The sequence below is a fragment of the Trachymyrmex cornetzi genome, unplaced genomic scaffold, assembly GCF_001594075.2.
Source record: "Trachymyrmex cornetzi isolate Tcor2-1 unplaced genomic scaffold, Tcor1.1 scaffold348, whole genome shotgun sequence".
NCBI lineage: Eukaryota > Metazoa > Arthropoda > Insecta > Hymenoptera > Formicidae > Trachymyrmex > Trachymyrmex cornetzi.
In genome coordinates this window covers 182,890-199,376 of record NW_017298193.1, presented here as the reverse complement: position 1 = coordinate 199,376, position 16,487 = coordinate 182,890, and the positions used below count along the sequence as shown (strand labels likewise).

At 32.0% G+C, this 16,487-nt stretch overlaps 1 protein-coding gene across 12 annotated transcripts in view; it reads right to left on the bottom strand.

The window, feature by feature from the left end:
- Positions 1-1,108: 1,108 nt before the first annotated feature.
- The window catches only part of Syp (synaptotagmin binding cytoplasmic RNA interacting protein), a 36,264-nt gene continuing 20,885 nt past the window's right edge, over positions 1,109-16,487 (bottom strand). For 4 of the 12 annotated variants that reach the window (XM_018510698.1, XM_018510697.1, XM_018510700.1 and 1 more), the window contains exons 6-13: positions 15,862-16,067; positions 15,613-15,762; positions 15,382-15,527; positions 15,123-15,238; positions 12,394-12,408; positions 11,482-11,630; positions 7,993-8,158; positions 3,561-3,808 (exon numbers count right to left, since the gene is read on the bottom strand). In XM_018510698.1, coding sequence (XP_018366200.1) covers positions 3,561-3,808; positions 7,993-8,158; positions 11,482-11,630; positions 12,394-12,408; positions 15,123-15,238; positions 15,382-15,527; positions 15,613-15,762; positions 15,862-16,067 — 1,196 coding nt within the window. Of the gene's footprint in view, positions 3,809-4,136; positions 4,203-7,992; positions 8,159-11,481; positions 11,631-12,393; positions 12,409-15,122; positions 15,239-15,381; positions 15,528-15,612; positions 15,763-15,861; positions 16,068-16,487 lie in introns of all 12 variants that reach the window. The other 8 variants (XM_018510708.1, XM_018510696.1, XM_018510702.1 and 5 more) reach the window with 8 other exon arrangements.

Genomic DNA, 16,487 nt, shown 5'->3' with positions numbered 1-16,487 from the left:
AAATAACATCACGTCACAAAAATGCATATTCGTAGGAATATAATATATAATATATTTATATATATAATTAAAAAAACACGTGGTTCTTGGGCCACTTTGAACTAATGTTCGCAACATTTCGGCCCATGGATCACACAATATCCGCCTGACACGTGAGAGGTGGCTAATCACGATATAAACCCCGAATGATGTGAACAATTTTCTCAAAGAAAGGACATGATGTGCTGCGAATATTCTCATCATTGTTTAATCGGGGCATTGGCCGGGCAAAAAAAAGAAAAGCGCGCACGCGCGCGGCTACGGCATCGCCAGCCACAGTGTGTGTGTATGTGTGGTGCATTATCCTAAAATGCAACCGATAACCACCCCAGGCACCCCAGCTGCCACACCGATTATCAGAGTACAAAAGAGGAATAAGGAAATCAGGGAGAGACAGAGCGGAAACGAGATAGGAAGTGGGTAGGAAAGTGATGAGAGTAAAAATGGGAAGGGAATACGATAGTGATACTTTTGGGGCGCCTTTTTAACCGGGGCGGAGCCGGTGGTATTATCGATAAACGCTAGTACCTAGATCAGTCTAAGAATCTCGTCACCGTGAACTGTCTCCGCTTTAGCCAAGTTATGCTTCCTTGCCCCCGCAAGCCGAACTCTCTCTTTAATCGTATCTCTGCATCTATGCATGTGTGTGTGTGTATACATGTGTAATATATATAACATATCCTCTTGCTTTTTTCATTATCTTTTTTTGCCTTTATTCCTTTATCATACTCTTATTATTTCCTTTTATTAATTACATTTTTTTGCACGGAAAAAACCAGAATTTTTTCTTTTATATTGGAATATTATCATGTGTCACAAAAACCCACTCAATTATGATTAGCAATATCATCCTTATCATATTGTTAATATTAATATTATTATATCCTCGATATTATGCTTTTATAAATAGGATGTGTAGGTAAGAGTAGGTAGATAGATATAAAATATGGTAGGCGAATAATCAGGGATAGTGGAAAAGGGAGAAGGGGATACGAAAGGAATGAAAAATAGATAGATAGCGAATGCAAACCGCGATTTCGCAATTCGCTCGAATTTTCCTTTCCTTTTCTTTTTTTTTCGTTTTTAGAAACAATGATCGCAATTACTGGGGACAAGTCATGTGTATAAGAAAGGGAAATTTTTCTTTCGTCTAATCGCGTGTTATTACTAGATGTGGTTAATTCATCGTTATCAGTAAAACAGTATCGATGACGAAGAAGAATTAGACTTAAGTAAAAACATGAATAAAAATTAACAAAATGCTCGTAAAACACGAGATCGGGCGAATAATCTATCGTCATTCAAACATTTCGTCCATTGGTGCGTCTATCGTTTCGCATTTTTCACATTGTGTGTGTGTGTGTGTGTGTGTGTGTGTGTGTGTGTGTGTGTGTGTGTGTGTGTGTGTGTGTGTGTGAGGAAAGAGGGAGTGCAATGTGAATCTATAAAATCATACACGGCAATATCATATTATGATAGGATGTATATGCGATCTTTTGTATATCTGGTTGGTCAATCTGTGGCATATTCGTTCAGTGTTAAACACTCAATATCTTATTACATATATCATCCATCAATCCTATTATTGTACCAAATCCAATCCGAGAGGCTAACATATATAACCATTATTGTATGTTAAGTGTCATACGTATCCACGTGCATGCGAGCGTACGTATGTGTATGTGCGCATATATGCGCGTGTATATGTATGTGATAATGGAATGAGTGAGTGTGAATGTGCGCGCGCATGCGTAGGTATATGAATGGGTAAGTGTGTATTTGTGTGTGTGTATATATATATATATGTATGTGTGTAGTTGTGTCGTCTCATTTGGTATGTTATAACAAACAGAAGTCTGATATGCTATTCCGTTATTACAATATCCGTTTTCTCTTTTTTTTTATTTTTATACCGTATTTGTCTTCATATTCCGGGGGTGCGTGTAAAATACAAATGATTTGCATATGTTTTCTTTTTTTCTCCCCTTTTTCAAATAATCATCCAGAACAGGGGGTGTCTGGGCTCCAGGGACAGGGACCAACTACAGCCCGCACTTACAACTCTTACTAATTAACTAACAGACTAACAATAACAACAAGTCAACACTCAAAATGTGTGCTGTATGTGTTTCATGCATTTGTAAACATTACATTTTACATTCTACTTCAATCTGTGACTATCATTATCAAATTCATAGTCAGTCATCTTTAAAAACTTCTCTTCCTTTCTTTTTTTTTTATAAAAGAATACAAGAAACAAATTTACTTTTTACATAAAATTTAGAAGAAACAATACACTCTTTTTTATTTCCCTTTCAAAGGGAATAGATTCACTTTAGATATTTGTTTTCAACGATTGATTTTTTAAATATAAAAAAAAGAAACACATTAACAAATAAATATATTATAATTTAGATCCGAGTTTGCCTTGCTACTTGGATACTGTCATTGAAAAATTTACTGTACAAGTGGGTTTTCTCTCGATTGTGAGCAATACTCTTTTTTTCCATTTTCCTTTTTCTTATCCAATAGAACCCTGGCATGGCTGTAACCGAAACCTAATTTAGGAGACATTCGCAGAACCGTTGCAACTCGTTTCATACTCTCTACTTTCACAAAACTTTGCCTGTGTGACTCTTAATAATAATAGTTTCACTGTACACATTTATAGACCAACAATAGAAGGTCTTGTGGCACGCTTGGCGCGCTCCACGCACAAATACACACACACAGACACATTCCGTTTAAAAACAATTTCTCTCTCTCTCTCTCTCTTCCTCTCTCTTTCTCTCTCTCTCTCTCTCTCTCGCACATTTACTAAATATCGCATTCTCGCCCTGCGTCTTCTGCTTGTCTATACGACCTACATTTTCTATCTCTTCAAAGTTGAACTTCCGTCTTTTCGATTTCTATCTTTCGTTTGTAACTTCTCCGTTTTTCTCCCTCATGCTATTTATTTCGTCCTATCTAACACACATGCTTCGTCACATAGATTCAAAACATCTAATCATCGCGTAATAAACCGCAGGCTTCCATGAGTTCTCTTAACTAATACAAGCCATCACAATCCCTATGTCAACATCGCTGATCTTCATCACTTGGCAGTAAACAATGTGACAATGCAGTAGTGGTACTTAGATTAGTATTAGTATCATAATAATAATAATAGTACGGGGTGGGTGGGTGGTCACACTCCGATATAATAATTAGTCTCAGTGGCACATCACTGTACATAATCACAATAACAGTGGGCGATGGTGGTGGCGCAGAATACATTTGCTGCGTATCATTAATATGAAAAAACATTTACATTATTTGAATTCGATTAAGAGCGATAATAATACAAATGGATGATCTCTTTCCTTCCCTTCATCTCGAGTTCCCCCTCCCCCCCCTCTCTACGTTTCGTCAGTCTGATTTTATTTTATTTTTTCCCTTATATTTTATGTTTTTTGTTTCTCACTTCGTTTATCATGCATTTGTTCGTGCATATTTTTTTATCACTCACAGGATTGCAGAAGTTAGCTCCACGACTGATAAGAGTCTTGATACCATTCGTGATCGTCGCCGGAAACACCGCCGAGTGTGCCGGCTCTACCTCCGAAAGCTATGTCACCGCCACCACCACCACTGCCACCATTTACACTCGCCAATCCATATGCATTGCCCAGTGGTTGTTGGGCAAGGGGCTGGTTTCCCCAATTGCTCTGGAAGCGACGCTTAGATTCCCCCTGGTTCTGGTGACCCCCGTCAAATTTTCGTTTACCTGCTGTAAGATATTAAGATAATAAGATCGATAATTATGTGAAAGAAAGTCTAAAGTATTAATATTAAATTAATAAACACTCCTTTTTACCATTGTGCATGACGCTTGTAAAATGTTACATAAAGGAAGATGAAGAAAATTTCAAGAGTTCTTGTGTTATTACATGTGATGTGTTCGTAAAATGTTAATATGTACGGACATACTATGATAATGGCATGAAATAGCAATAGTAAAGTTAATCTATTTAATTGATTCTATTGACTTTACAAAATTGCAAAAATTATAAATCTTTCAATTAATATGTGATATAAGCATAAAGAAATTCACTAACCTACAGTTTTATTACTATTAAATGGATGGGACTTGGATACCTTGGTGAGAAGGATTGGATGGTTTACTGTAAGATGAATATTACATGAACAATTCATAACATACATGCGATCATTTGACGAACTAATTATTATGTATGCATTTTGAAAATCTCAAACGACTGAAAATATCATTAGCAAATCTGTAAAAACAGAATTAAATTGTAACTAAGTGTTTCCCCAAATAAAATAATTATAAATTTGTTAAATAAGAGATTCTTCTAGATTCATTATGCAAATTGTCTTTTCAAAATAACTAATTGTACTTAATTGCGTTTGCATTTTGGAAGTGAGGAGATAAACGTTTTATAAACATATCAACGTTACATATATTTCAACATCAGAATATTTTTTTATATATAAATATAGGAAAGAAATCGATGTATATTGGAAGAAGTTTCTATTTCCGGTAAAGAAAAATTATCCAGAAAATAATTTTATTCAAATATTTTTTTATGCGTATATCGGGACAGCATATTAGAGAAAAGCAAAAATTTACTAAAAAGCAAAAGCGAATATCTAGTAAGAGCTTTCTAGCGATGAAAATACTATTTATAGCAATTAGGACGATTTATATGGAATATTATATGCAAAAACCTGTATAAAATTGTAATTAATACTATTACAACAATATAGTTGTATAAATGTATGTAAGTAAAAACTTTATGTACATTTGTGAGAAACTATCGTGGCGAGATATAATAACAACACTGGTTTGACAAGAAAAAACACCAAACAAGACAAATCATTTTCTGTAGATTTTTGGACGCTGAATATCAAACTGTTTTCTAAATTGCTCCATTATGTTATAATTTTGAGAAATTGCAGTTAAAATAGTTGTTAGAAGGAACTATTTTTACATATTTTGACACATTGTAGCTACGACATGTGATATGTTGAAGAAATTTGATTGCAATCAAAATTAAATATGTTGTTACAATTTTCAATCCTCAATAGGAATTTTTAACCGGTGATTAAAATGATATGATTAATATGATACTCATTAAACGTAGGATCTATTATGGAAAAGCTGCAAGTCACTGATAATTTTCTAAATAATTTTCAACTATGTTCATTTAAGAAAATCCTATTTTTTGGGCGAAAAAAATTGATTTTTTGGGGAATTTTTTTTTATCAAAGTATAAAGTCAATACATTTGAATTTTGGAACATTGTTTTACTATATTTAAATGTAATTTCAGTTTTTTTTTATTAAATTTGAGCCAATATTACACCTGTTATCTCTCCTCAAACATGGTGCCGTGCGAAGTATCTCCGTCACTGGTGTGCAAGATATCTTCCGTCCCGGTCATTTGAAATATAAAAATCTGATAGCGTTTAATTTTATATACATATAGTTATCGTTGGATGAACAGGCAAAAAAAATTGATAATTAAGAAAATAGCGGCTTGTAAACAAAATCATTGATTTTGCTCTAAAAATTGGCTAAATTTTTTGTAATAAAAATTAAAATATATGACGTATTGTTTTTCTTTTTCATCGAACAATAAAGGGACATTTCTTCAACATGCAATTCAAAGCGGAAGATGATCGGTCTATTAGTTTCGTAGATATCGTGCACCAGTCGCGAAAAAGCTGTTTCGAGAAAAACGCGTTTGAAGTTTCAGTGCGCTAAACTATATACCTGCGCGCCATTAACAATGCTAATGCTGGAGGTACATACTATAACTTTCAAGCCTAATAATTCGAAAAGTACTTAATGAAAAAATATTTTGTTATAATGCTTATAATATTTTGAAGAGCTCTTGAGATAAGCTACAAGAATATACAACGAAAAATGGGGGTTTCCATTTTTAAAAATCTATATGACCTTGACCAGACCTTGGTGACGTCATCCAAGGTCAAACTGATAAGATCAGTAAATAGATCTTCTTAAATCTTACAACTTTTGTCTGAAACATTTCTTTCTAAAATGATTAGTTTCCGAAATATTGAGGGGTCTCGACAACGTTTAAATTTTCGAACAACCTGTATATAACTATCAAGACATATAGCGTGTCTCCAGATATATGGACATATTTCATATATAGTTCTGTATAATTACGTATAATTATTTGTATATAATTATATATGAAACATTTTTTATCAGACAGCCAATCTCCGCAACTCTGCGTCACGCATGCATAAAAAATCTTTGACGGGCAACGGCGCGCTTCCTCTCTTGCCTCTCCAAAGCGCTGCCGGCAGCCAATACTTGATAAACTGGGCCTGGCTATACCCATGGTGAAAGGGATAACATGGTGTATGCAGTTTGCAAGCATCTCTCTCTAAATCTCCGATCTCTCTGTCTATGAATGTCTATGAATGTCGATAAGAGACTAAGGCTGCTAACTGTGAAACGCTAAATATGGAACGATATTCATAGTCCATTTTTATTTTAAAACTGTCTTAAATAATGTCTTAAGATGCTAATACAGTCCTCGGATTGACTTATGACATCTTAAAATTGTACTTAAGACAGTCTTAAATGCAAGAATCGACTATGAATACCGGCCTGTTTCGCATCTTGAAATTGGTACTGAATCTTTCTTCTTGTTTAACACACTTTATATGTTTCTCTTTCGATAGGAAGAGAAACATAAAATGTGTTCTTTTTCTCCTCAAATCGAATATGCTTTTTTTTTGCAGCAATAATTTAACATGCCGCTGGATAATTTATCGGATTAAGATTTAAGCAGAAACTGTTTTCGTCATGCCCTGTGATTTCCGACGACCTATTATATAATAGATTTGTAAAAGGGCAATTGTTGCCATTAGATAAATTGCTCATAACTGTCAGTGGTAATAAAAATCGGTAATCCAATAAACAAAATCAAGTGTTGTTTTATACAATACTGTAAACAACTTAAGGAAAGTAGTTTCAAGAGAATTGATGCAGGCAACTTGTAATCCGGATATTTAGTAAATCAATAACCTAATTCATAGCTTTTCCGCAACATATATAGGTCCCATATTTTATAAATATTTTATTATTCATAGCAGACATTAAAAAATCCTTTTGAGGACTAAAAGTTCTAATAACATATTTAATTTTGATTGCAATAAAACTTTTCCAACACGCTAGATATCATAGTTATAATATAACAAAATATGCGAAAATAGCTTTTTTTGCAACTTCAATTTCTTAAAATTGTGCGATAGAACAATTTGGAAAACGGATTCAATTTCAGCATCCAAAAAACTATTAAAAAATAACTAGTTTTGTTCCGGTATTCGGGAAAGTAATTTTTTGTCAAACAGTATAGCGCTACAGTCAAGCAATACTAACAGCTTATGGTGTAATATTAAAAGTAAATTATATAAGTCTAAAACTATATATCGTGTTTCAACGCGTTATAAATAATTTATATTATGTTAAATTAAAAACTTATTACTTATATTAATCCGCAAAATCAAATTAACATAATAAAATAATGCAAAGTTCTAATCTCTCTCTCTCTCTCTCTCTCTCTCTCTCTCTCTCTCTCTCTCTCTCTCTCTCTCTCTCTCTTTCACTCTCCTTTTCTCTTCCTAATATTTAGGCGATTAATTATTTCCTATTAAATTATTAATATCGTGTATTTAAAAAAAATCTTTAAAAATAATGTCTTAGTAACTTCATCATTAGAATTTTCATACAATAGAGAACAAGAACACAATAGTATTGGTACGACTCTCACAAAGATCGTAATAATTAACGATGGTAAAATGTGCGCGTGCTTGTGTATGTATGTATATGGCATATGTGATGAATGTAGCTTGTGTAATTAAGAATTAAATGTAAGCAGTGTAAAAGACGATTTATTGTGGAGATACAGACCATCCTCACCTGGTAAACTTCCCTTGGCGCGGACCCCCCCACGAGCGGCCAGCCGCTGGACCCCACGGGCCCCTGAAGCTGCGGGGTTGCGTCCCCCCCTGACTGGCCCACGGGCTTGCGGGCCACCGATTCGGCCACGTGGCACTACTCCACGGCCACGACCAGCCTACCCAAATAACAGACCCAAATTGTTACCCCATAATTGTACAATAATTTGCATTATATTTACATTTCATTTAACTTTCTTTTCTTTTTCTTAATATTTTTATGTGTCTCTTCTGCTTTATATCTAATTTAGTTATGTACAGTATATCACGCAGTAGACCCTTAAAAATATAGTAGTAATAGTAATAAAATACATTAGAATTAGTATATATATCGCTGAATGATCAAGAGTTTTTCCAGTGTATATATGTGCATTTTATTCGTAATGCTCATATTTCTACGGAGCGTAGACGTACATACAAGGCTTTTATATATACGTATACATCCATGATGATATAGCATGAAAAGAGGCGAATAAATAACAGAGAGAAGGGAAACAAGAAAGTTATGGAGAAAGGAGAGACAATGACAGAATGACAAAGAAGGAAAAAAAAAGAAAAATGAGAACGTGGCAGAAGTAAATCACCTATAACCAAATATTTTTACTAACCACGTTTTTACATACAGCAGTAGGAGTTAGCAGAGTTATCCAATGTAGTAAAGCGAAAAGCGAACTGATTGGTTGGCGTAGGAACTTTTAAGCGACACAAGCTATTGCACTGGCAGCTAAAACAAAATTCAACCAAAAGGCGTATTATATAAATAAGCGGCGCAGCATTGTTAAGCGTTAAAACAAATGTGATTTAAGCGTAAGCTATGGTTTTATATACATGGATATAAGGACGGTGGGAGGCTAAAGCGAGAACTGCAAAACATGTTCACTGGTGCTATATACGGGGGACGAATCCTCTATTCCGTCATCTATCTCCGTGGTCTTTATCATACCTACGCATAATTCAGTGTACAAGTAATAAAATATTATTAATAAAGTATTATTAATCGTCACGTGACACATATACGATAAATCATTTGTAAATAGATTACTGATTTGAAAAGTTTGAATACGTTTATCATTCCTTAGTTCCAATACTGCTGTTTATAATTTGCGACGAACTTTTCCTCCTGCTTAATAAAAATAAAATTGGCATATTGAATTGATTTATTTTTTTGAAAATCAAAGCGATGTATGTATATGTTACGTAGTCACATATATCGGATATACAGAGTTACAATAACCATATCACTTCTCGTGAAAAAATTTGAAGAAATATTTGTGAATATGTGAAGAAACTACAGTCAACAACTATATATGCGCTATATAGTTTGAGTGTCTGGTAATAACATCTTGCAGACAGTAGAGTAGGTTAAATCAAATAGAAAAATCTTGTATTATTTTGCAAGTTTGATTTACAGTAATTCATTTTTTAATAATTATTACAAGTAGGTAGAGGGTTTTTTTTATCCAATTTAACCCACTTTACTCTGTCCACAAGAGGTAATACAATTATTACAGACATTCTGTATGTAGTGCATACATAGCTTGATTGGTTGTTTCTTCAAAAGTACAGAATATATTATAAATCATAATAAGAATACGAGAATTAATCTAAATTTTTTTCTGGAAGAAACTCAATTTAAGAATCCGATGCAATACAACGTTATCATTTACACAAATGTAGTTACGTTTAATAGTACAGAATTAATACAGAAAAAAATTCAATCTCAAATCACAAAAAAATAAACTCCATTTTATTCTATATCCTTATCTGTATTTGTAATTTAAATTAACTTTTTTTTATTTCAAAGAAATTTATAAAATAAATATTTGTATCTTTTTTCTTTAAATAAGAGATTCGATAATTCTACTTAAAGCGAAGATGTCTACAATGATAATCTGATGGTAAAAATTTGTGAAAGAAAAAATTAAAATTGAAGTGTAAAAGAAACATGATACGTGAATATTGAATTGTGCGGATGCAGCAAAACGAAAATAATGAATTGTAATTTATAGGTACCGAAAAATTGGAACAGACTAAAACACTTCCTCAGGAAGAATTATCTAGGAATATAATCGAGGAATATAATCGAGATAACATCCAAAATAAATAATAAAGCAAAATTAATGTTAGAAAAAGGTTCAAGATAATGCAAAAACAATTCGAAAAAGATTCTTGTTTGTCTATTTCTCCTCGAAAGCAACGGGGCTAACTACATCGTACTATATGACGTATACATCATACAGCACGGGGAATATAGTAACATCAAATAATACATATAAGAAACCTAAGTGCGCATGTCATGTGTTATCGCAATAGCAAGGCACTGCCAAGAGAAAAAGTTGATCGCAATATAAAAATATAATAAAAATAAAACGATAAAGTAAATTTTTTTCGCGCAGGGTGCCCATACGCTCCCTTTTGTCATGTTTGGATAACCCTGTAACTTGACATAGAAAAAGTGTAACATCATATCCGAGCCACGAGACGCAACGTCGCTCTAAGAAAAAAAAAAAACAAATTACTTGTACATGGAGACTGTAATATATAAAGAACGACGATAAGATATATAAAAAGTCCTGTACACTGCTTTCTGCCTACATCTGGAATTCTCTTGAAGCTGCGCTAGAATAATAATGAAGGTGGAATAGTGTTAAGGGATCCTGCAACACTGTAAAATGTGCGATCTTCTTCCTTAAGAGGATTTATATAAATATAGATATTTATCTTCAAATTTCTGTTTTTTAATCCGCATGTTTTTCCCTTTTCTCTTTATTCTCTTTATGTTTTTTTAATTTGAATTGCTTTTCCCGGCTATATCTTGGTTGAAAATTTAGAATGGGTCTACCATGGCTCAGATATGATTTGCAAGCAATTTGAAAGTGGCAATGTGTTCGGATTACAAGGTCTAATCTTAGTAGTATCGAAGCTTTGATGTTAGTACAGTATAGATTCATGTAGGATCTATATAAATGTAACATTCATAGTACGCTCTTAACAGCAATCTTTCCTGCGCTCTTTCCCCCCCCCCTCTCTCTCTCTCACACCACACACACGCACGCACGCACGCACGCGCGCACGCACACACACACACACACATACACACCTTGGATTCATTAGAAATTTTATAGCTCAGATAAATAATGTACTGTGGATGTGCATTTAACATTATAAAATCAGGATTATATTAAGATGTCTTCCTGCGAGTTAATAATGATTATAGTAAAAAATAGCGCATACCTAATTAGCCAGCGTTAATTTACACGCTCAAATAGAGAAAATATATGACAGATGTTGATCTGGATGAAAAAGTTGGAGAGAAATACGAAATATATTAGGAGAATCCGTGAACACTGTGCCACAGTCAAACTACTGCTAGTATAAAAAAAAGTAATAATGATTTCAGGAACGAAAACGACTTTTTAGAACCATTAAAAAGGCGACCCACCGGTTGAGGCTGCCTGCCTCTCCCTCTGGCAGGCGGCGGAGGCGGCGCATAATCGAAATAGTAATCTTCATATCGATAATAGTCATCGTAATAGGGATCACTGTAGCCACCTCGATAATCCCCATAACCGTAATAGTCGTAATCATAATCTATAAAAACACACATTACAAATAGACCCAAATTTAGCCACGATATCCAATTGACAACTTACTGAGATATAATATAATACTATTTCAATATTATAAGAAAGGCATGCCGGGAAAAGATAATTTGGAAAATGCTAATATACAATAGAAATAAAAGAGAAAGAAAAACAAAAATAAATTTAATCGTATATCGAGAATAAAATATTTGTGTGGAAAATATGATTTCGATAAAAAAAAGAAAATTGTAAAAATACTCAGTATATACAAATATCATACAAAACTATGTAATGATTACCCTACCACCATCACATTTCCTGAGATAGAAAATTGTAAGGCCATTCAAAAATTTCACATTTATCCCAGATAAAAAGTTACTGAAAAATAATTCTACAAAAAAAAAAATAAATACAAAATATTTGAAATATTAATTAACAAATATAAAAAATGACTTAATCCTCTCAGCAATAAAATGTAATTTATATGCGCATAATCTTATCATTTCTAATCTTTTAAATTCTATGAAGGCATTTAGAGTAGACGTTTTTAAAAACGAAAGAAAAATATGAATATCTTCTACAATTTAGAAAATATTTGAAACACAGTACATTGTAAAGAAAAAATGTCTATAAATTTTATTAGAAAAAAATCATTTTCGATGACCTCACAATATGTACTTAAATTGGGCATTAACATAAAAAGGAAGAAAATACACAGGACTACGTATGATACTTTACAACTGTTGCATTCATCATTCATCACGGCTTACCTATTTCCTGGAGAGCTGTAAACAGATTTTGAACTGATGATGCATTGTACTAGGTACACGAGGTTCACATACGCTCACGTATATATAAATGAATGAAAAAAAAAATTATATAAAAATTATCCTTGGCGATGCATATGATATTCTATGTACTACCAGAAAATAATTCTCAGTGAGGCACCAAACAAAAGTACAAAACAAATGAGAAAATATACATGCAATTATTTTTTTGTTAAAAAAAAAACAGATATCACAGGAAGTGGCAGTGGTAAGGCAACAAGGTGTTCATATTACACAAAATGCTAAGCACACATCTAACATACATATATGTATTCATATACATATGTGTGTGCGTGTGTAACAATATAGTACAGATTAACAATATATATTCGTGATAAACATAACCATTATTTTTACGTAATTGAATTGTTCAAAAAAACTAAAAAATGTCTTCAGTTTTATCTCAAAACTAGATACAAATTAGACATAATAAATAAATTACAAGTAAATAAATTTATATTTTTAGATCATTTTACGATCATTTAATGATGTATCTGAATATAAAGTCTCTAATTATAATCTAATTAAACAATTTGCATTTAAGTATTCTTAAAAAGCAAAAACAATTTATAATATATCGTAATATAACACGTTTCACATGAATTATATAAAAATAATTTATCAATATATATATATATATATATATATGTGTGTATATATATATATAATACTTATACACACATATGAAAAGATTAGTATTTTCAAAAAATATATAAAAAGTATCAAATAATATATAATTATTCCTAGATTTTTTACGTTAGTTTATCAGTCTTATATACTTATAGCAATAAATAATATAAACTGTAATAAAAGAATAAAAAATTATTTTGGTCAAGAAAAGATTCCGATCGAAAAACTATAATGTAATATGGTAATTAGAAAGTATTTTTTATTCACACGTTCAAAATAACTTATCATGCGCGTAAGCCAAGGTATATGTAATGAGATAGTAAAAAATTCCCAAAAGCATGCAGATGTTTGTTATGTAATTATTTCGAAAAAAAAAAAATATATATATATTTTTAGTGTCCATAAAAAATCTCGGGATATCTAAATAATTTTTGAATAGTTCAAGAGATATAAGATCGAAATTTATAGAGATACAATGGGATCATAAAGGCTGCGGTCCACTTGCTTCTTCCAAATGCTCTGAACGTTACGCTTCAAACGATAAGGCTTCGCGTAGACACGCGTTCCTGAGTGGATGGAAGTGCATGCCGGAGAGTGTGCACGCGCGTGTGTGCGTGCGCGCGTGCAAGCACAGGCAAAGGTCAGGACCTCACGGTTCGACACTTCTGCGATATTTAACAACCAAGTGAGTCGAATGATCGTAACTATGTGCAAAAAATCATAAAGATCTCAATCGATCCGCGTGGTTTTTTTCTCGAAAACCCTTTCAAACGAGCCCTCACTCGACATATGTCATTTAAGATTTTCCGAGCCCTTCTTCCGGGCTCCATCTCCCGGTGTTTTCAAAGTTAAATAATGGATTTTATGATCGTATTATATCCCTATAAATTTCAATCTTATATAATTGAACCATTCAGAAGTTACTTGAGTATCCTGGAACTTTTGGCAAACACTATACATATACAGAGTATCAAAAAAGTCAGACCATTGGATTATTTCGAAAACATGACGTTTTTGAAAAAATTTTCATGCAAAAGTAGGATATCAAATTACCCATCATGTGGTGATATTACAAATCCGACTATGCGACCTCTGTGTGATGGTAGCAGTGAATATCTCGAATAGTTTTTAGCTAAATAAAACTTAATTATACTGTTTTGAAAAAATTGATGTTGGGGCTACAAGGATTTACAATAAAAATTAGGGATGTTCACTTACAAAATTTGAAGTGATCTTAATATGACATTCTCAAGCTAATATTGGTCACATTAATATTATTATATGATGGGTAATTTGGTCCTACAACTTTTGTATGAACAAATTTTTTTGAAAACATCTTTCCGAGATAATCTAGTGTTCCGACCTTTTTGCGATATCTCGTATATATTCATATATATACACACACACACACACACATATATGTGTATATGTATATACACAATATATAACTATTTAATATACTAAATATTTTGAATCTGAAATAAATTAAACAAAAAGTTATAAAAATAAAAAAAGAAAAATTATGTATAACATAAAAATTATATGTATATATAAATATATCTTTTCATAAATTTATGTACACTTAGCAAATAAATTATGAACATACGTATTAATTCATATGTAATATTTTACAATTTTTAACAGCATTATAACTTCTATAGTCTCAATAAAATTATAATTATTAATTTGTTAATTCTTTCTTCATATATAAAATATTAATTACAATCTTGATATATTACATAGCTTTAATAATTATAATTTTAGTACATGATATGCTAAATATCATGCGGTATCATACCAGCATAATAATTCAATAGTGATACCAAGAGAAATAGTTAACATTTAAATGAAAATTATTACCTGAGAACAATAAAATTATAAGCGTATATATCAATATATATCAATGTGATATAAAGAATTATTGAAATTTTTATTAGTACAAAAATCGAAGTTGCTGTTCTGTTAGGGCATTGTCGAAAAATACATGAACCAATACAACAAAAAAGTAAAAAAAAAAAATAAGAACTCAAATTGGTACTAACCATAATCGCCTCGTCCCATCTGTCCACGCATACCTGCACCAGTACCCCGAGGTCCCTGTGTGGGCCCACGAACTGGCATTGGACCTCCCATCATGCTCGGATGAGAAGGAGATCCACTGTAAAAAGGAAAACTATATAATGCCTTTAATTTATGAATAAATAAAATAAAGTAATTTAAAGTGAAATATGACACACAAATAATACGGATTAATTAAAAATAAAATAGCAATATAACTCTCTCTCTCTCTCTTTCTCTTACCCGCCTCTGCCCTGTAACATTTGCATCATTCGTCTTTCCCTGGCGCGCAACATCTCTTCCTTCTTCTTTTTATCGGATGGTGGTTTTGCCAATGAAACTTCTATGTGGGATCCACCCATTTCCTTACCATTTAATTCATTCATTGCCTTAAGAAAATACATATATACATATATTTAAAATAAATTTTTATTAGAGATTATTAAACGGAATATAACTTGATACATTTTTTACCTTAACAGCATTATCTCTATCTTCAAAGTGTATAAATGCATAATCCTTGATTTTTTTCACTCGCTCAATTTTGCCATATTGTTCAAAGCTTTCCTTCAGTTTTTCTTCAGAACAATCTTGCGTCAAATTTCGTACGTAAAGCACACGTACCTAAAACAAAAGAGTTTTATCATTTTTTTAACACACAAGAAACGAAGACTAGTACAATGATAAAAATAATTATATTTGATTGTATTATGAGTCATTTACTTTGGACATGGTTTGTTCGTCTGGCTCCTCTTGAGGGTCGGCCCAATCAACAATAATATCACATCCCCAAACTTTAATACGTCCAGTACTTAACCTTCGCTTGGCTAAGGAAGCTGCTTTGTGAGATTCGTATTCCAAAAAGCAAAAACCTCTATTCTTCTTTTTGTCATCTGGTGAACTGTAGATAATCACCTCTGTCAGGCCAGCTATATGTCAAAAAAAAATCATACAAAAAGCAGATAAGATTTATTCGAACTTTATACGATACTCGTAAAATGTTCGGAATTGTTATATATAATAAAAAATAGAAATAATATTCCAAATAAAATATAAATTCAAGCAGCTATTATAACTTTATATGCGATATTTGCCGTGAGCGAGAGATTTACACTATGTTTCAAGTAATTATAATAATTATACTGCCTATCTTGAATATTTTTAAATTTACAATATTTATGTTAAATTATACATAATAATAATAATTTTATCATACAAAAAATAATTATCATAGATCATTTTACATCAATATTATTAACAACATTATCTACATATTCGTAAAAACATCGTAAAAATTCGTTATCGTATGTAACTTTTGATTTTTTTCACATATGTTATAATTCCATATC